At 34.5% G+C, this 22,402-nt stretch overlaps 1 protein-coding gene across 2 annotated transcripts in view; it reads left to right on the top strand.

Annotated features, from left to right (window-relative positions):
* MBD5 (methyl-CpG binding domain protein 5) overlaps positions 1 to 22,402 on the top strand; it is a 433,194-nt gene that overhangs the window by 363,027 nt on the left and 47,765 nt on the right. For both annotated transcript variants that reach the window (XM_088021713.1, XM_088021712.1), the window contains 3 exons: positions 9,481 to 10,151; positions 18,745 to 18,847; positions 19,899 to 20,079. In XM_088021713.1, the coding sequence (XP_087877839.1) occupies positions 10,039 to 10,151; positions 18,745 to 18,847; positions 19,899 to 20,079 (397 nt within the window). In that variant the 5' untranslated portion in view covers positions 9,481 to 10,038. The remainder of the gene's footprint in view (positions 1 to 9,480; positions 10,152 to 18,744; positions 18,848 to 19,898; positions 20,080 to 22,402) is intronic.

Below are 22,402 nucleotides of genomic sequence, written 5' to 3'. Positions count from 1 at the left end.
ATATTCCCTGTGCAGTACATTACATCCTCATGACTTGTTTATTTTACAACTGGAAGATTTTACCTCTTAATCTCCTTCATGTATTTTGCCTACCCTCCAATCCCTCCCCCTTCTGGTAACCAAAGGTTTATTTCCTGTATCTATGAGTTTGTTTCTGTTTTGTTTTTGTTTGTTCATGTTTTTTTAGATTCCATAAGTAAGTGAAATCCTATAGCATTTGTCTTTCTCTATCTGACTTACTTCACTTAGCATAATACCCTGTAGGTCCATTGATGTTGTCACAAATGGCAAGGTTTCATTCTTCTTTATGGCTGAGTATATTCCATTGTTAATGTGTATATATATATATAGATAGATAGATAGATAGATAGATAGATAGATACATTATTCATTCATCCATTAATGGACACTTAGGTTGCTTCCATATCTTGGCTATTTAAATAATGCTGCAAAGAACATAGGGGTGCATATATCTCTTCAAATTGGTGTTTTCATAATTGTCTCGTTATTAGTACAGTTTTGGGAAAAAACAATATTGATATACATCATTTCTCAGCAATATTTGACCTGTATATATTGAGCTGTTCCTGGAGTAGCCACAATACAGTAATGTACAGATAAAATGTGAAAGTTACTCCTTAAACGTGCTCAGTTTACTCTAAAATATATTATGTAAATGCAGACATGTATTTTTTATAAATATTCTCTAGGAGAAACTTCACTATACTACAGAAAAACAAAAATAGCAAACTCTGCTGGTGGCTAATATACAGAAAGAGATCATAAATAATATTTCCCTCAGCAGTATAGTGAGTTTATCAATTAGCTTATAGATGTGCTGGTATAACTTATTATTATACTTAAAACAGTTCTCTAACTTTTTTTTTTTTATAGAATACATATTTGGGAGCTAGTGATTGTATACTTTTTAGCTTTTAAGAAAGTGAAATGGGAGCACCTGGTTGGCTCAGCCAGTTAAGCCTCTAACTCTTGGTTTTGGCTCAGGTCCTGATCTCAGGTTCATGAGATGAGCCCCACCTTGGGCTCTGCACTAAGCACCAGTCTGCTTGAGATTCTCTGCCTCTCCCTCTCCATCAGCCCCTCCCCCTGCTTGTGCGCACTCTCCCTCTGTCTCAAATAAATAAAGAATGCATAGTAAGCATTTTGTACATATGTATACCGACCCTCACTTTCCACTTCCTTAAATATTTTTATTTTAATTATTTTATTTATTTATTTATTTATTTATTTTTGAGAGAGAGAGAGAGACTGCATGAGCATGGGGGCAGAGGGAAAGGGAGAGAGAGAATCTTAAGCAGGCTCCACGCCCAAAGCAGGGCTCGATCTCACAACCCTGAGATCATGACCTGAGCCAAAATCAAGAGTCAGTCATTTAACTGAGCCACCCAGGTACCCCTCCTTAAATATTTTTAAGAGCACAAAGGGAAGCTTTAACTTGAAATTAACTTTCTCAATTGCTCTTTCTTTGCAGTTATGTAGAATGGCAAGGGTGAAAAGAAAGCTCAGTTATGTATAGTAATATATGTGAATTACTGGATATTATAAGGAGGAATTACAAGGGGTTACCCAGTTTAGACTTGGAAAACCAAATAATGGTTGGGGAAACCAGGGAAGACCTCTCTGAGGAAGTGACATTTAAACCGAGATAAACAGAAGTTGGTTTAATGAAGAACAAGAATGTGGGGATGGGAGATGTATTCCAAGCAGAAAATTAAGAGTGACACTCTGAAGCATTTTAGAACGAATCAAAGGGATAATCTTAAATTTTTTTCTCGTATTTAGAACATCCAGGTTAATGTAGCATTTTATATCTTTTTCTCTAATTGGCTAAAACAGAAGGAGAAATAATAGCATAATACTAGGCACAAAGCTTATGACTATTTCCAATAAAAAGTTTCCTTAATGCTTTTAAAGACTAGGAAAACATTACTTGGCTGATCTATGGATATAATATTTAGTTTTTTGGAAATAATATTTTTCCTAATTGAAAAGCCAATACATTTTTACTATGGAAAATTTTGAAAATACAGAAAAGCAATGAAGAAAATAAAAATCATTCATATTGCTAGCCAGAGACAACCACTGAGAGGGTAGTGCTGCTCTATCCCACATCTACATATGTAACAGCATTTTTGTAAATGAAGATTTATAATTATACATGCAACTTTGTAGTATATACAACATCCTATTAATTTCAGGTGTACATCATAGTGATTAAATATTTTCATATTTGTAGTATGTTTTCTCACCTGACAATATCACGGATCTTTTCCAGTGCTATAAAATTTTCCATAACATGACTTTAATAGCTATGCATAAATAATAACAACTTGGATATTTACTGTGTGCCAGCCATTGGTTTAAGACTTTTAACTTGTATCCACAGAACAATTCTATAGGGCTATAATCTGTTTCATAAACGAAAGAAATTTTAAAACTTGCCCAGGTCACAAGCTAATAAAGGGGGGGGAGCTACATAGTAGCTTCTCAATACGGTAATTAATTTACATAAAATGCTGTTTTTAGACCTTCCGGTTGTTTTCTGTATAATTTTTGGCTGTTTGAAAAAATAGGCATGATTTTGTGGGTTGCCAGTCTAGGTTAGGTTCAGCTGGGCCAGCTCATCCCTGTTTCACATGGTGTTGACTGGACTCACATGTCTAAGCCCTTAGCTGGACTGGCTAGACTAGCAGGACTTGTCGGTCTCCACCTGGATTCTCATTCTTAAGCGGGCTAGCTCAGGTTGTTCTTGTGACAATGGCATTCCAAGAAGCAAGAGTGGAAGATGCAAGGCCTCTCAAGGTTTAAACTCAGCACTTGAACAGTAGTACATCCATCAAATTCCATTGGTCAAAGCAAGTTGCAAGGCCAGCCCAGATTCAAAGTGTGGAGTAATAAATACTACCTCCTGATAAAAGGAGCTACAAAGTATTTCAGGCCAATTGCAGTCTACTATACTCAACATTTAGCTCTCTGAAGGCTAGAATGTGTAAGTTGCTTAACTCTGGTAGCTAGAAATGGATATAAATAATTCCCCTAACCATAGATGGGCATAGGCCAAGATGCCTGTTACCTTGACTTTAAGAACTGGCCTCATTCTGAGGAACCTAACCCCATACCTTCCGAGTTTGTGAAAAAATGTAACCTTCCTACATAAATATGATCCCTCATGTATAGGTTGTGAACGTTTACACCTTTCTGCACAAAAAGTGCAAAGACGTTTGGAACTAGAGAGCTTCAGTCATCAGTCAGGAAAGATGTGCTTATGGTACCCTGACACAACTGTATAAAACGAATGTAAATGTGCTGAGGTAGTTTGGGCTAAGTAGAGCCTGAAGGATAGTAGAGCCTGATAGAGCCTTACATCGGATGCATCTAAGAAGTATGTTTTAGAAGAAGTGGCTGTACAATGAAGATAAGAACCAAATGACAATAATAACCAAAATGAATATAGGGATAATCTATGGGGAAGTTTTTTAAAAATGAAAAAATATGTAACTGCAAGATAAGTGTGCTCATAAATAAAAATGCATATAGCTTGAATAAATAGGTGAAAGGTGAAACAGATGGGAAGGGGTGGCTAAGTGCTGTGAAGGAGCTGTTTGAATAATTGATATGAGAGTGAAAGATAATTGGAAAGGAGAAACGTGATTTAGGGCTGCTCTAACAAGCACAGTTTAACTAATAATGATGGAAAGATTATGAGTATATCCATTTATTACCCAGTCAAATGATAATAATGTTGTAGCCACTCAGATATTACTTTCCAAAATGCTAATGCTGATGTTATTTTTTAATCCAATCATACCTGTTGTGGTATATACATATTATTTTGGAATTTAAGTATAGAGGTAGGTTTTATGTGAGACTTGTTCTCAGTTGGAGAACATGAGGCATTCACTTGCAAATGTTGGAATGGAACAGACTTCTTATTTAACTTTAAGTATTTCAAGGGCTAAGGTGATAATCATAGCATAAAAAGTATAAATGATGGCTTAGAATTATATAATATATGAAACATTGGTATTTTACCTGATTTACATAGTCTTACCTTGATAAATCAGCAGTTCACCTGGTATTCATTCTATCCTACTACGCATCCAAGGAACTCCACTGGGCACAAGATCAATGTGTGATGTCATTTTAAACATTTTAATAGAATTTACTCATGATATCATATGACTGAAAAATCTACTTATTATTTTTACCATTAGTCAAGTTTGTGTGACATAATTCAGAAGATTTATAATGTTTGATGTTATTTGGAAAGATTTATGAAGAATAGCTACTTATTTGTTTTCATGATGTCATAATCTGATAGTCTTCATGATGTTCTGTGAAAACTTTTAAGATATACATTTAATACTGTATTAAGTAGTGAGTGTATTCTTAGGTTGACAAGAATGTCAGTAAAACAGATGAAGAAAAAAGGTCTGTTGCATTAATTAGCATCCTATTGAAATAAAAGTTTAATTTTTATATTGTTGGATTCATTTAATGGTTTCTTTATTAATCCAATTAAAATGTGTATATAAACTACTTCATAAATAAAACTGATGCACTTTACAAATAAAGCATAAAGTCAGTTTGTTAATTTTCTTAAAAGCCCTATCATACTTTCTACACAGAAATTATTACTCAGAGACTATGAGATCATCAGGGACAGATCTAGAGCAAAAAATCTTTTGTATATTTTGTCAACATTAATACTCATTGGCTTCTACTAGCCTCTTTTAAAAATCTCTTTCATTTTAGATGCATGTATTGCTAAAAAATCTTACTAAGCCTACATGGCAAAAATCAGAATATAAAACTATGTTGACTAATTAGAATATGCATAGTCTTCAGGAAGCACTTAAGCACCTACTGCAGGCCAGGCACTACCAGGAACTAGGAATAGAGATAGGAAGGACCTAGAGAGACACGTCCCTGCTGTGAGGGAGTTTACATTCCTCTGGGAAGAGATAGCCAATAAACAAACAAATAAATGATAAACAAATGGATGACAAGAGGTATCAGTGACTTAAAGTCTGAGAGATTACCTATGGTATATAGTATAGTCTCTTCCAGGACGTGACATCTAATTTGAATTCTGAATGGTCAGAAGAAGCCAATGCAAAGAAGTAAATCAAGCCACTAAATTCAATTCACCAAAAGCCAATTCTCAGACTAATTTACATATTGAAAGGAAGTAGGAAAATAAAAATGTTGGTAAAATTGTGGTAAATCTCCTCAGAACGTGCACACACACACACACACACATCACTTTTTGAATTATATTATTGTTGCTGCCAGAATTGTTTGTGAAATAAATTTAAATCCTGTCCTAAGTGTAAAATCGATCCTTGATCCTGAGTGTTAGTGAGATGGAGGTACCTTTCATATCATGATATCTTTTCTGTTTTAACCTGTGTCTATTAGGTTCAAACCAAGCCATATAAACAAGGTCATAATGGAATTTCCAGGGGAGATGAAGGAAAAATGTTGTGGATATGTAATTTCCTATGTTAAATTAAGAAAAGAGGAGAAACTATTGTTTTTATAATATCAACTATAAAAATAAAGCTTGACTAAATCTTGAATGATGGGTCCATGTAAGTGATAAAATTATCAGAATCTTAGAGGCAAAGAGAAGATTTTCATATTTAGCAGAAGAGGATATACAGGGGTTTCAAAAGTTTGAAAACTATGGCCTGAAGTGCTTTCCCAAAACTACCCTTTTGTCACTTTAAGAAATTTGTCAAGGGTCTTAAAATTATGCACCTCTGTTTTAGCAAATAATTCTCAGTAAATTAGCAAAATGGCTATTGATTTATGTACAGATAGATATATTTATCTCAGATTTACTTGTAGTTGTGAAAATTCAGGAGAAAATCTATGTTCACAAAAGGGAAGTAAATAAATTATAGATATATAGATATAGACCCAAAAATTCTATCCAGCAATTAAAAGTCATATTTTGGAAAAAATATTTAATGCCATAGTAAAATGCTCAGGATGAAAATAAAGTATAAAGTGGTAATGATTCAGTATTTAAAGGAAAAAGATGCATTTATAACATGGAAAGAACTTGGAATCAGTGCAACTTTGGAGAGCAATTTGGCAGTATCTGAAAAGTTGAGAATGTGCAGACGCCACAATCTAACATTAATATGATAAATATACCAATAGATGAATAGTTCTATAATCATATGACACAATACCATTCAGATGTTAAAAATTAACAAATTCGATCTATATATCTGCAACAGAGATAGATCTATGTATCTCAACTGAGATAGCTCTCAAACAGTGTTGGATTTTAAAAAGCAAGTTGCAGAATGATATATATGTGTAATAGTGTTTATATAAAAATTTTAAAATGCATATAGCAATACCAGATATTGTTTACGTATACACATAGGGAATATACCTATAAATGCATAGCCTAGAAGAATGAGGACCAGATTCATAATGGTGGTTGCCTTTAAGGTGAAGAGAAGGAAATAGGACTAAAGAAAGATGGGGTAGGGGAGGAAGATAGTATTTAACTCTATCTGTAATAGTGCTTTATTTTTAAAAATAAGCAAAACTGATAAAATGCTTACATTGTGAATTTGGAGTGGTGGTTTATTGTTTGTTATTATAAATTCTTTTTTAAAGTGTGCTTTTAAAACTTTCTAAAAACAATGATTGAAAGAAAGTATGTTCAGGTTTGCAGTGGTTATTATTCAACAGTGAGATTACAGTTCAATTTTAATTTCACCTTCAAACATCTCTGAATTTTCCAAATTCACAAAATGAATGTTGAGAAAATCAGGGCCACTTGCAGATAAATAAACGAGAACTGTGTAGTTACTGGACCTTGCTCTGTGAGGAGTCCCTAAGGCCCTTGCAATTGAGCTGCTTCTAAAAGGCTGAAGTATCAGCAAAAAAAGGATGACCCTCCCAGGGCCAAAAGGGAGTAGAGGGCTGGCTGCCTGCATAGTGTGGAGACATAAAACTGCCATGTCCTGGGAAGGAGGCAGGGGCATTAGTCTGAGCCAGTGGGTCTCAAACTTGAGCATGCATCAGAAACACCTGGAGGGTTTCTTAAAGAACAGAGTGACCCCTAGAGTTTCTAATTCATTAAGTCTGGGGCCAGGCCATTGCATTTGTATTTCTGACAAGTTCCTGGGCATTATTGACCATAATGATGTTTGTCCCAGGACCATGCTTTGAGAACTGCTGGTCTAAGCAAAACCCAGCCATCAGATATTTGTATTTTTCATTACTGAAATATGAGAGAGACATATTTGGCAGGAATCAATCCAATGTTATTATCTGGCAGATCCACAAATTAGTTAATGGACTGAGCCAGCCTGTCTCAAGGAAGTTGGAGTCACATACAAAAGCAGGCAAACAAACAGAGAAAAAAAAAAAAAAAAAAGAAGGAAGGAAAGGAAGGAAAAAAGAAAGAAAAAAGAAAATAGGCATCAAATGATCAGAAAGCTCAAAAGTAGGGAGAATGAGAGCTGGTCCAATCTAATGATCACAGACCACTGAAGGCATTTTATTGGGAAAAGCAGGGTAATAAAATGAGCATGAAAAAGGACTATTTAAAAAAAGCAGTTTCAGTAATCTGGGTCTGTTACTATTTGACAAAACTGGGAGTCCAGGATGGTATGAAATTCATGTCTCTTTCCCATCTTTCATTAGCACTGGGAACTCCACTGGGCAGGACTGACCCTTCCTTGCTCTCTCCATCCTTTCTTATCCTTCCTCCCTCTTTTCTTTATATTCTTCCACACGGAACAGCTCTTTAATGCCAAACATTACACTGGGCTATGGATAAAGAGGTGCCTCCTATCTTTGTACTTCAGCCACAGCATAGTACCCTGTACCTAGTAGCTGCTGACTGTCAAATAAAACATGAATAAACACATACATGATCAGCAGGGGTCATGGTTAAGGTGCAGTGAATGGGAGACAAGTGGGTCATTTCTGTGAGAAGCATAGACACAATGGAGTGGCCCCAACAATGTTAAGTTAGCAGCTTGAGACACATTGGCAATGATACTACTGGGCACTTTTCTTTATACCCCACATTTTTCCCAATAAATTTGTGCTACTTTTCCCATTGCTTGTTGATGTTTACAACACCCATGCACAAGGTTTGTACTTTCAGCTAAATGACCTTTATCTGTCTCAGAGCCCAGGCTGCAAATACAGCATATGCCTGAATACATGATGACTTTTAATATAAGGCATTCTCCTGTTTTCTCAATAAAGACAGGCCCAAAAATGTTTGGGGCTAACTTAAATTGTAGGCTTTTAGGAATGTAGATAAAGTAGTTATGTGTCTGTTTACACTGTTTAATGTGTTAAGTTATGCATACATATTTTAAACAACTAAAATATAAATCTTTTTTTAACTTTTGAAACAATTTTAATATTTTCATATGAATTTTAAGTCCTTTAACACAGTCTTCCAGAGCATGTCATCTTCACCTTTAGTTAAGTTGTTTGAGTATAGCATTTTTGAATCTGTGGATAATGCTGTCACTGGACATTTTTATCCCAAGCCACATGTCCCACTCATATAACACTAGAATGATTTTTTTATTCATCCTTTAGTATAGTTTCATGAGTCCCACAATGTAATTACACACTACATATTAAATTGATTATAGAAAGGCTTGTATACCACCAGAAATAAGGCTAGCAACTGTTACATCACATTCTCCATTAGGAGTAAGCACTAAATCTTAAAAATTTTATTTGCCATCTCTTTTTACTTAACAGTTCCATTAAGATGACTTCTTTCAAGCTTTCCACAGTAGCACTGATTGCTGGTGTCTCAAGCCAGTATATTTTCCCCAAGCAGCACCTTGTGACTTAATAAAGGAATTAAGAGAGTACCCCATAATAGACAGGAATTTGTAAATCTTAACTCTAAAGCAACTCCCACTCTTATATTCAAGAACAGTGGGGGGAAATCTCTTGTACTTGGAAATGTACTGTATATTTTCTTTTAATTTTTTCTTAAAAAAAAAACACCTTTTCTTCTTTAGGCCAATATGATGATTAGAAAAGAAAAGTAAATCATAAGGGCATATACAATTAAAGAGTGATAAAATGTAACTGGATTTTATAAAACTTTCCAGTTGTCAGAACATAAGAGGTGATAGATGCATTTTTATTGTAAGAAGGAGGGTGTGTGTGTGTGTGTGTGTGTGTGTGTGTGTGTGTGAAATGCCACTATTATGTCTATCTCTAATAATTAGAAAGTTACACATGGTGAAGAGCAAACAAATTGGTTAACTGGAGTAAGTGGATCAAGTTGGAAGAAGAAAGCAAGACAAATTTGACATGTGATTTTGATGGCAGAGAACATCAAAGTGGTTTGGTGCACTTAGCAGTTTATTCTATTTTTAAATGTGTGCAGCTTCTCAGTTTTCAATATTAAATATAAAGTTCATACATTTACATATGTTTCAGGCTACATTGTTGGAATTTTGAAGACATGAAAACATCAGATGAACCAACCTACAACATCTTGGATTCAGATTGGAAGATGAAGAAAAAATTTAAAGAATGTGGCCTCTAAAGGCGGGTAGTACCTGGAAATATTAACCGACTCACACTGTAAAAATGAGACCATTCTCTAGACCATAGAGGTTATTTTAGTCTGACATCAAGGTTCAAGACAAAATGTTGAACTAAAAACTTTATACTCCTCCCCTCCCCCAATTCAGGCAGGTACCAGCATTGGTGAATATGATTTTCCTTAGTCAGAGGCACTCATTTTTACCCATGTAGACCATCCTTAGGAATTAAATATTGTTTATTTATAGATTATAATGGGAAACTGATTTTTTCCACAATGGCAGATTTCAAGGACTTGGTTCCAAACTGAGCCGAAGCTTCCCAATGCATTTTGTACAGTCTGGGAAAAACTGTGCTGCATTGGCCATTTTTGAAGGCCATCATGCCCTGTAATATAAGGATATCATCTTATTGCTGATATCTTTGGAGAGTCCCAAGCAGACACAGAAAATGAATGGAGGCAAGGACTGTGACGGAGGGGACAAAGATGGAGGTCTTCCAGCTATACAAGTTCCTGTGGGTTGGCAGCGTCGTGTGGATCAAAATGGAGTGCTTTATGTCAGGTGAGCCACCTTATTACCTTTGTCACCTCCAAGTGTGCAATCCTGTAATTAAGGAGGTAGAGACTGTTCCTTTGAGGGAGCAACATACCATCACTGACAGCATTTCACATAAATTTGAGTAAATGACCTTCATGCTAGAAATACTCAAGTGTTTCATTCTGTACTGTTTTGCAATGTAAATTGCCTTAGGTTACAAGAGAGATTTTTTATGCATTACTTGTGTTTATATAAGGTGTCATTCCGCTTATCTCCGTAACAAGGATAAAGAAAAATATGAAGATTTCTAAAAGAAACATATAAGCATCATTACCACATTCACAGGAGAATATAAAATACTGGAAAGAGACCTGATATCTCTTGACAGTATTATCCTATCCTTCTAGTGCTTCACATGGCTTTTCTGATGTAAGGCTGAGTGTTTTTATCTATAGGCAGTTTCAGTTATGAGTCTTCTTAATTCCTGATATTAATGAAAAATAATTTCCCAATTTTTTCTGTGCAGTTTTTAATCTATTCCATTGCATATAATAGTAACAAAGAAAAAGTCATGACGGAGATGGCTGTTCCTCTCACAAGTAAAAATCATACAAATAAAATGCAAATGCCTGCTCTTTTTAATTTTGGTAACATATATCTTGTGTACAAGTTGAATGGAAAAACTGAACTGTTGACAAGAAATTTCAGGGGTTTTTTTAACTGACCTATAATATTGCATTAGTTTTATTAGTACAACATAGCGATTCGGTATTTGTATACATTATAAAATGGTCATCTCAATAAGTCTAGTTACCATCTATCATCATACAAATTATTTAATAATTACTGACTATTCCCTATGCTGTCCATTACATCTCTGTGTCTTACTTATTTTATAACTGGAAGACTGTACCTCTTAATCCCCTTCACGAATTTTGTCCATCCCTCTACCCATCTCCCCTCTATCAGCCACCAGTTTGTTTTCTATATCTATGGTCTGTTTCTATTTTGTTTGTTTATTCATTTGTTTTGTTCTTTAGGTTCCACATATAAATGAAGTTATATAGTATTTGTCATTCTCTGTCTGACATATTTTGCTTAGCGTACTACCCACTCCATTCATCCATGTTGTCACACATGGCAAGATCTCATACTTTTTAATCACTGAGTAATATTCCAGTGTGTTTGTGTATGTGTCTGTGTGTGTGTACCATATCTCTTTTGTGCATTCATCTATCTGTGAACATCTAGGGGGCTTCCATGTCTTGGCTATTACAAATAATGCTGTGATGAACAAGAAGTGCGAATGTCTTTTTGAATGAGTGTTTTCATTTTCTTTGGTTAAATACCTAGAAGTGGAATTACTGGATCATATGGTATTTCTATTTTTAATTTTTTGAGGAAGCTCCATACTGTTTTCCAAACTTGCTGCTCCAATTTACATTCATACCAACAGTGCACAGGGTTCCTTTTTCTCTACATCCTGACCAATACTCGTTATTTCTTATCTTTTTAATGACAGCCATTTTGACACCTGTGAGGAGATATCTCATTGCATTTCCCTATAGATATGATGTTGAGCATTTTTTTATGTGCCTGTTGGCCATCTCTATGTCCTCTTTGGAAAAATGTCCATTCAGGTCATCTGTAGATTTTTTAAATCTGATTGTTTGTTTTTTTGATATTAAGTTGTATGAGTTCTTTATATATTTCGGATGTTAACCCCTTATTGGATATTTGTCTTTTTGTTTGTTGATGATTTATTTCAGTGTGTAAAGAGCTTTTTAGTTTGATATAGTCCCTTTGTTTATTTTTATTTTTGCTGTCCTTGCCCGACGTGAGAGATCCAAAAAAATATTGCTAAGACTGATGTTGAAGAGCTTACTGCTTATGTTTTCTTTTAAGAGTTCTATGGTTTCACATCTTCCATTCAATTCTTCAATTTTTGAGCTTATTTTTTCTGTGTGGTGCAAGAAAGTGGTCCAGTTTCACTGTTTTTGCGTGTAGCTGTCCACTTTTCCTAGCAACAGTTATTAAAGAGATTGTCTTTTCCCCCATTGTACACTCTTGCCTCCTTTGTTGTAGATTAATTGACCATATAACCATGGGTTTATTCTGGTCTCTCTATTCTGTTCCATTGACCTGTGTATCTGTTTTTATGCTAGTACCATATTGTTTTGATTACAATAGCTTTGTAGTATAGTTCAAAATGGGGATTGTGATTACCTCCAGCTTTGTTCTTTCTCAAGATTGACTTGGCTATTCAGGGTCTTTTCTCCTTTATTTTGTTCATTTGGGTCCTCTCTTTTTTTTTTCTTGATGAGTCTAGCTAAATGTTTTCAATTTTGTTTATCTTTTCAAAGAAGCAGCTCTTAGTTTCATCGATCTTTTCTATTTTTTTTTATTTTTAGTCTCTATTTCATTTATTTCCACTCTAATGTTTATTTCCTTTTTCTACTAACTTTGGGTTTTATTTGTTCTTTTCCTCGTTCCTTTAGGTGTAGGATTAAATTATTTATTTGAGATTTTTCTTGTTTCTTGAAGCGGGCCTGTGTCACTATAAACGTCCCTCCTAACCCTGCTTTTGCTGCATCCTATAGATTTTAGAATGTTGTGTTTATTTGTCTCAAAATATTTTTTTATTTCTTCTTTGATTTCTTCATTGACCATTTGTTGTTCAGTAGCATGATGTTTAGTCTCCATGTGTTTGTGTTTTTTCAATTTGTCTTCTTGTAATTGATTTTACATTTGTTTTATACTGTTGTGGTTGGAAAAGATGGTTTATATGATTTCAATCTCTTAAATTTACTTATTCTGCACCCTGACATTATGCTCCATTTGCACTTGAGATGGAATGTTCTATACATATCTTATAAGTTGATCTGGTCTAGTGGGTCATTTAAGGCCACTATTTCCTTATTGATGTTCTATCTGGATGATCTATCCATTGATGTAAGTGGGGTGTTAAAACTCCCTAATATTATAGTATTGCTGTCAGTTTCTCCCTTTGTGTCTCTTAATATTTGCTTTATATATTTAGGTGCTACTGTGTTGGGTACATAAATATTTGCAAATGTTATATCTTCTTGTTGAATTGATCCCTTTATCATTTTGTGATTTCTTTTCTTTATCTCTTGTTACAGCCTTTGTTATAAAGTCTATTTTTGATATAAGTATCACTACCCCAGCTTTGATTTTGTTTCCGTTTGCATAGAATATCTTTTTTCATATCTTCAATTTCAGTCTGTGTGTGTGTCCTTAGATCTGAAGTAAGTCTCTTATAGGCAGCATACAGATGGGTCTTGTTTCTGTTTTTGTTTTTGTTTTTTTAATCCATTCAGCCACTCTGTGTCTTTTGATTGGAACATTTAGTCCATTTATACTTAAAGTAATTGTTGATAAGTGTGTACTTATTGCCATTTTGTTGTTTTCTGGTTGTTTTTGTAGTTCTTCTCTGTTCCTTTCTTCTCTTGCTCTCTTCCTTTGTGATTTGATGATGTTCTTTAGTTTTATGTTTGGATTCCTTTGCCTTTATTTTTTGTGTATCTATCTTAGGTTTTTGGTTTTTGGTTACCATGAGGTTCATATATAACAACCTATACATATAGCAATCTATTTTAAGTTGGTGGTTGCCTAAGTTTGAAAGCATTCTAAAAGCACTACATTTTTGCTTTCCCTTTACCCACATTTTATGTTTTTGATGTTATGTTTTACATCTTTTTATTTTGTGTATCTTCTTAGTTATTGCAGATATCATTGATTTTACTACTTTTGTCTCTTAACCTTCATACTAGCATTATAAGTGGTTGATCACTACCTTTCCTGTATGTTTGCCTTTACCAGTGAGATTTTTTTTTTCTTTCATATATTTTCTTATTTCTAGTCATGACCTTTTCTTTTCAACTTAAAGTAGTCCCTTTAATATTTCTTGTAAAGCCAATTTAGTTGTGATGAACTCCTTTAGCTTTTGCTTGTCTGGGAAACTCTTTATTGCCCCTTCAATTCTGATTGATAACTTTGCCGGGTAAAGTGTCCTTGGTTGTAAGCTTTTTCCTTTCATCACTTTGAATTTATCATGCCACTCTCTTCTGGCCTACAAAGTTTCTGCTGAAAAATCAGCTCATAGTCTTATGGGCATTCCCTAATATGTAACTAATTTTTTTCTTTTTTCTTTTTTCTTTTTTTAAGGATTCTCTCTTTATCTTTAATTTTAGTCATTTAATTGTAATGTGTCTTGGTGTAGATCTGTAGGTTCATCTTGTTTGGGACTCTCTGTGCTTCCTGATCCTGGATGTCTCTTTCCTTCCCCAGGTCAAGGACATTTTCAACTATTATTTTTTCAAATAAGTTTCCAGCACTTTCTCTCTTTCTTCTACTTATGTGACCCCTAAATATAATGTGGATGTTAGTATGCTCGATGTTGTTTCAGGGGTTTCTTAAACTGTCCTCATTTGTTTAAATTATTTTTTCTCTTTTCTCATTCAATTTAGGCTGTTTCCATTACCCTGTCTTCCAGATTGCTGATCCATTTTTCTGTATCATCTAATCTGCTGTTTATTCCCTCTAGTGTATTTTTCACTTCTGTTATGGTATTCTTCCACTCTGATTGGTACTTTCTTTTATTTTCTAGCTCTTTGTTGAAGTTCTAAATGTGTTGTTCAGCCATTGTTCTCACAAGTTCAGTAAGCATGTTTATGACCATAACTTTGATCTCTTTATCAGAGAGATTGTTTATCTCTGTTTGCAAGTTCTTTTTTTTTTTTTTGAGGTTTTTGTCTTCTTCTTTTGAACATAGTCCTCTGTCTCCTCATTTTGCCTACCTCTCTGTGTTTGTTTCTATGTATTAGGCAGTTCAGCTACCACTCCTGGTCTTGAAAGAGTGACCTTATATAAGATGTCCTATGGGGCCAAAAGTGCAATCCTCCCTAACCACCGGACTCAGCTGCTACAGGGATATCCCTTTTATGGGCATTGTGTACCCTCCTATTGTGGTGGGGCCACAATTGCTGTGGTTGTACTGCTGGGCAGGGCTGACCCCTGGCCTGGTTGGCTTGTGGCCTGGGGGTAACTGCTGCAGGCATGCTGGTGGGCAAGATTAGTGTCTTATTGGCTGCAAGGCCTGGTGGAGGTGCAGGGTTGTGTAGAGCTCTCAGCAAGGCACACCTTTGGCGTTAGTGATCTAGTAGAAGGATTCCAAAATAGATCCAGTGCTTGGATCAGCGTGGCAGAATGAGGTAGCAGAAATGACTGTCGCCAGTGTCTTAGTCCTTGGGAGAGGCCCTGCCACCTCATGCCTCTCCAGCAGGCACTCCAAGATTGGTAAGTAGGTATTCTTCACTGTGGACTATGCACTTTTCAATCTTGTGTTTTTGCTCTAGTTTCGAGTCTGTGCTTGAGCCCTATAGAGCAGGTTTTTTTTTTTTCCTATAAATATGTAGTTTTTCTGGACATACTCTCTGTTGGTTTTCAAAGCCAGCTATTTTGGGGGCTTGCCCCTCCTGTGCAAGATCTAAGGGTTGGGTTGCCTGATGTGGAGCTTAAATCACTTGTTTTTTAGGGAGGAGTTCCATACCTTTGAGATCCCTCCTGACTGTGGAACTTCATGCCTCGGGTGTGGTTTTTTCCTTATTGAGACTGTATCTCTGCCTCTTCCACCCATCTCGGTGCTGCCCCTTGTTGTGGAGGCTCTCTGTTCATCTAGTTTCCTGGTCTTTAAGGGGCAATATTCCATATGTAGTTGTAGATTTATTATGTCCATGGGAGGAGTTGAGCTCAGGATTTTCCTACACTATCATCTTGAATGCTTAACCAAGTTTTAGTCTTCTTATTAAACAAATGCCACCTAAGTTACTTATTTTGTAGTTTATCAGGAAGTATATGAAAGGTTATGATAACATAAATCTTTCTTTGTGGTGTAATAAAAAAACAGTCAGAAACAGACTTAGGACTTTTTAAAAGATACAACATTGCATCATTACATTAATTAATGTAATGTAATGTAACCTCATTACATTACATTAATGCTATTTCTTTCAGTGTGGTTATTTGTATCCCACTGCAGTGGAATTCTCTATTTGTACAAGGATGTATTTATATAAATGAGATCTTTTCTATTATATAAATACAAATGATTTCATACCTTAACAACTCAAAAGTCAGTTCAGATTTCATCTCAGATCTGTTTGCTTTGTGTAAGTTGTTTCTTGAGGGAAGCTTAATTGCCTATTGAAATTGTTTTGCACATAAGTATTTTATTTCTGTAATAGTAAAGATGTGCTCTATATTAATTGGAGTGAAGTGAAAAGAAAGCAGGGAATGTGGAGCTCATCTCACAGTAGATAAGATAGACAAGGACACATAACTTTTTTGAAGTGTTCCTATTGCCAGTGTTGTTTAAAAACTGCTAAAAATACTTTGCTCTAAGTATAATATAGCAAGATATCGGTGTTACTGTTTATATTTATGGTTATTCTAGCCTGTAAGGAGCAAATACATATTCAACTTAGAGCAAATGAGTCTAAAATCTTAATAATTTATTTTTTTTACTTCATCTCCATCCCTATGAAAGATATGTCAGCTTTTCAGATTGCTGAGAACTAAGTTAAACCAAGTTAAGTCTAAGAATCTGTCATTCATCTTGTTCATTCATGATTTTCCAAGTGTAAGTAGACTTCATTATCTGTTACTGTGAGTCCTCCAAACCCAGATCTATACCCTAAGAATTATTTTGGAAACAAACTTTGCTAGATAAGGTTAAGCACCATCAAATAAATTAAGTCAGCATGGTTTTTATTTGTTTGTATATAGAACTGGTAAAATTACTACTTAAACATATATAGGAGGCTAGCCCTCCTTCTGTAGCTCCCTTCTCAATGTGCAGTTTGCTTGTAATTTTTAGGTTAGTCTCCAGCTGCTCCTGCCTGGGGGTGGCATTGGGGCTGCACATTAAATTTCCCACCTGCTTCCAATCTTTTGAGCTTTATCTGTGCCATAAGACTTGTAACTAATTTTTACATTAATTATTACTCCCAAAAGTTAATTAAAGAGCTACAACTGAAGGAATGAACTCAACTGACTGATTGAGAGGAAATGTTTTTAAAGTATCTAGAGTAGAGTACTCTAATAGAATTCAGGAATTCTTTTCTTCAGGTTTAATTTTACAATTAAATTCCTCTAGGATTCAGTCCGTATGCTTTCTTTAACTGTAAAATGCTAGGCAGTTTCTTTTCACAAAATTCATGAATTCTTTATATGACAACTCGTTGGTAATCTTGTTTTATAAAAATTACCAGACCTTCGAAATCATCTGGTTGCCCCTACCACTGGGGTGGAACTCAATCTGTAACATGGGAATTGTTTTTTGCATATCATCTGTAAAAAATTGTTAGTCTAAACAAAAGAATGAGTAAACAATGTTGAGGATTTTAATTGAGACTTTATACATTCAGAAGTCACTTATATGATTGTCCATAAATATGAATTGCATTTTAAAAGCTGGTTTATTTATAGATCTAAAACTATTACCTCCGTTTCTGTACAGGCAGTCTGCCCCCAATAGAGTAATGCTTTGTATACAAAATGGAGAGTATAGTTTCTGGATAAATTTAATCAGAAGGCTGAAGTGAAGGTTTCAATAAATAGTCATAAATAAAAGATATTCTTGAATGAAAAATATATGATAATTTTCAAAGCATAATATGCATTTAAGTTGTAAAATCCACATATTAATAGTAAAAGTCCTAAGGTGCAGATAGCCCGTTTTAAACTAACCCTCATTGCAAATAAAAATCAAAGACTTATCCTGTCATCTGAATTAGTACCTAATCTGTAAGCTTAAACTTGATCAGTATTCATGTATTATACTGACTTTTTGACCCACAGAGTAGTAACATTGAGAGAACTACCCCAATTACCAACCAGAAGACCTGCAAGGCACTTTTCTGCCGTGTAAAACCCTATTTTCTTAAGGAGTTCCCCATCCTTTGTCAGTTCTGCATGGCTCCTCTTTCCTTACCAATGGGTATGGTTCTTCAGTACAATTTGAGTTGGGCCACATTTGTCTATCTTCAAAGAAACATATGGATTGGGAAAAAAAAAGAGAAATCTGCTTTTACACTGGGGCAGTTTGGTTCTAGACTCCAAGACTAAAGGCAAGAACATGTTAGCTCCAACTTTTGTAGACTTAGTGACTTTCTGGTTTGACTTCCAACATGTTCCTAAATTTCAGTCTTTCCTCAAATAGCTTTAAGGTAGATCTTCTAGTTTAAAATAATAACTACTTTCATGTAGTTTTCTTGGTCCTTTCTTGCCTGCTTCTGTACTTTTTTAAGAATAGCATTTTTCCCATCCCCTTAGTCCACTCTTGGTTTTCAAAATACTTTTATTTAATTTTCTATGAAAATCTCTATTTTTCTGAGAAATAGTTTGGTTAAAAGAAAGAGCGATAGTGTTAAAGGCTATAATTTAGTAGATAACATAATATTGACAAAGCAAATGTTTTTCCTTAGTAAGAAAATGTTATCTTGTGAAGGACAGTAAGACTATAAATTATGCCTTTTTTCATATAATATGTACAGTCGGAATTATTTTCTGATGTTTTTTTAAACTATTTTTACAGTCCCAGTGGGTCTTTGTTATCTTGCTTGGAGCAGGTTAAAACATACCTGCTTACTGACGGAACATGCAAATGTGGCTTGGAATGTCCTCTTATTCTTCCCAAGGTAACCATTTCACAATAGATCTATTGGCAGTTTTGTATTTTTTTAGGTGTTTCATATATTTGCTTTTCTCATTTGGCATTTCATTTTTATATTACTTCTCCAATCATATATGCATTTTAAAAGTCTTTAATTAGATATCTTTTGCATGCGTTCTGGAATGTTTAAAATTTCAGGAAATAGTTAAGTCCCAGTCATGTTCAAAGGTGACAAAGTATATTCATATTAAATATTTCATCAGAAATCTTTTTAGTACCCTTTTATTTGAGCTATACCAATGCTCACTGTTTAATAGTATTTTTCCCCTACTATAACTGCTCAATCTGCAATATGACTTTTTTGCACTGGTGTTGATAAATCTGCCACAAATATTTCTAAAATCACAAAGCTGAACACTCCGAGCCAAAAGTAAAACTGTTTTAGTCCTTTGCTAGGTAAAAAATACAGTTATTTTAAATAACTAAATATTTTAGAATAGAATAGTCATTGTTCTCTGAATATTATGTGCTAATCTTAGAACTAAAGTTTAATAAATAGTTTTTTCCTTTTATTTGTGTCACCTCACTCACCCCCCAAAAAGCATTTGAAACAGTCTATAAGTGTATACACAATAAGTAATAAGATTTTTTAAAAATAGAGTAATAGTCTTTTTAAATCCATGAAAAAGTAATATTAATATAGTAATAAAATAAAGCCAAAGACAAAGTTAGCATGTAGAAATGTCAGCTCTTACGGGTTTTTAACTGTACTTCATCTGTTTTTGTACTGCTGTAACATCAGGAAGTATCTAAAATTGGAAACATTATCAGGTATTATACCTTTCCATATATTTATCTTGGTTGTCTTATTTTCATTATCTACTTTGTCACTAAAAACCAAGAGTTCAGCAGAAATATTTATTACACTATATATAAAATTATTTTCTTAAATTTAAAAACTTGAGACAGTTTTACTCAAATTTATTGCTTAATCTATGCAAAACTTTTCTTATAACGAGATTTTTTTTAATTTAATGTTTTTATAGACATTCTAAACAGAGAATTTTTTTTTCCAGGTGTTTAATTTTGATCCTGGAGCTGCTGTGAAACAGAGAACTGCAGAAGATGTTAAAGCAGATGAAGATGTCACAAAGCTATGCATACATAAAAGAAAAATCATTGCGGTGGCTACACTTCACAAAAGCATGGAAGCCCCACATCCTTCTCTGGTGCTCACCAGTCCCGGGGGAGGAACAAGTATGTAATGTGATGAAAGGTTTAGAAATTTTCCTCCCCAACTTCTCTCCTAGAGGAGTCACTGGAAATCACTTTGCTAAACATTTTCTGAGTCCCCTTTTTAAATATGCAGAATGCTTTTTAAAGTTATATATGTTTTCATTTTTTTACAAATAGTAAATTAGTCTGAAAAATTCCTATGTAGTTGTCTCCCCAAATTTCCTCTTTAAATCACTGAGTTAACTGAGCAGAATAAACACCAATTAACACATACAAATGCTATGCAAGTACACAGAGCTGAGCTAACAAATGAGAAAGTACCATTAGTTTTTAGGAAACAAATGTAACCTTTCTCCGAGCTGGTTTAGATGTATAGTATCAAGTCCTCAAACAGAACCAGCAATATTGTCCAGAGTTAGCAGTGTTAGTTTTTTTTTTTTAAGATTTTATTTATTTATTTGAGAGAGAGAGAATGAGAGATAGAGAGCATGAGAGGGAAGAGGGTCAGAGGGAGAAGCAGGCTCCCCGCTGAGCCGGGAGCCCGATGTGGGACTCGATCCCAGGACTCTGGGATCACGACCTGAGCCAAAGGCAGTTGCTTAACCATCTGAGCCACCCAGGCGCCCCAGTTTTTTTTTTTTTTAAGATTTTATGTATTTATTTAAGAGAGAGAGAGAGCAGTGGGGGGGACAGAGGGAAAAGCAGACTCCCAGCTGAGCAGGGAATAGGGCTTATTCCCAGGGTCCCGGGATCATGACCTGAGCTGAAGGCAGATGCTTAACCAACTGAGCCATGCAGGTGCCCCCAGTGTTACTCTTTCAGTCACTTAATAGCTATTTCTTGAACACCTCCTCAGAGATATCACCTTATCAGAAACTTTTCATACCCCCACCACACAGAAACCACACACACGCATGCATGCTTTTATTTTTTTTAATTTCAAAGCTGCAGAAAAATTCCATAAACAGTTCACTGAACACCCAAGTACCCTTCACTTAGATTTGACAATTAACATTTTGTGGCAAAAGTTGCAAATATTATGACAATTCATCCCTAAATATTTCAGTACACATGGATGTTCACCTATATAAACCATGATCTAATTATCATATTCAAAAAATTTAACACTTATTATCTAAAATGCAGTGTATATAATTAAAAAATAGTTGTCCTAATAATTTCCAATTATTCCAGTTGTCCTAATAGTTTCTTCGATTTTTAAAACCCAGGATGCAATCAAAGATTATACAACTGCACTAAATTGTTATACTTCTTTAACCTACACCAATTTCCCCGTCTTTTAAAATCTATTTTTGAAGAGTCCAGGTCAGTTTTACAGATATTCCTCAAGTTAGATTTGCCTGATTATTTCTTCATATTTTTTTATACTCAGGTTAAAGACAGTTTGATAGAATACTGCATAGGTGATGTGTTGTCCTCATTAGGAGGCACATGTCAATTTATCCCATATTGATGACATTAAGCTTAAGTGCTTGGTTAAAGTTATGTATATCCAATTTCTCCATTGTTAAGGTAACTTTTCCCTTTATAACTAATATGTAATTTGTGGAACTATACTTTGAGACTCAGGAACTTCTTTTTGTATGAGCTAGGATGTGAACTCGCTTCAAAATATTACAATCAACTTAACGGTTAAGTAATAATTCAAGATAAAATATGGCTGAGCACCAAAGCATTTGTTTATGAAGAATAAGTGATATTGTTCTGCAGAGTTCTAAAAAATAGGAACAATGGGTATAACTTGTAGTGATCAGAGAAGGCTTTATGGTAGATTTCAGATTTGAACCAGCCCTGGAAAATGGTAAGATTTAGACATATGAGGGAAATAAGAAAATTCTTATTCAGTATGAGTATAGCATAATTAAGAGATGATGTGGACACTAACCTGACTTGAGTGAATAGATTAAATTTGCGTAGGTAAGTTGGGGCCAAATTACTAACAGCTTTAGATACAAAAGGAGCAGTTGTGACATTATACAGGTAATTGAAGAGTCACACTTACAACTCATGTGACGAGGGCAGGAAGAGACAAATTTGGCAGTTTTTAGCAGAGAGATCCTCTTCAATAACCCTCTAACCTTTGAACTTTAACAGGAATGATCAGAAAAAATTGCTCCACTGAGGTATGTAAGAAAAAAAAATTAGGGAATTTTTCTTTTTCTTCTAATGAGCTACATTTTTTTAAATTAAAAGATATTGCAACAATTTAAAGACACATTTAATAGTAATAAATTATTTGACATTTACCCTTATCTTGCCACCTTGATATAACTATGTTTTCATTTTGCATATTACCTTGCATGTATCTGCTGTCATTCTCATA

This window comes from Eumetopias jubatus, unplaced genomic scaffold (assembly GCF_037043125.1).
Source record: "Eumetopias jubatus isolate StellerSeaLion01/CBP00866 unplaced genomic scaffold, mEumJub1_p1.0 scaffold_3, whole genome shotgun sequence".
In the NCBI taxonomy this organism is placed as follows: Eukaryota; Metazoa; Chordata; class Mammalia; order Carnivora; family Otariidae; genus Eumetopias; species Eumetopias jubatus.
The sequence above is the reverse complement of the archived record's forward strand: the minus strand, read 5'-3'. Positions and strand labels throughout refer to the sequence as shown.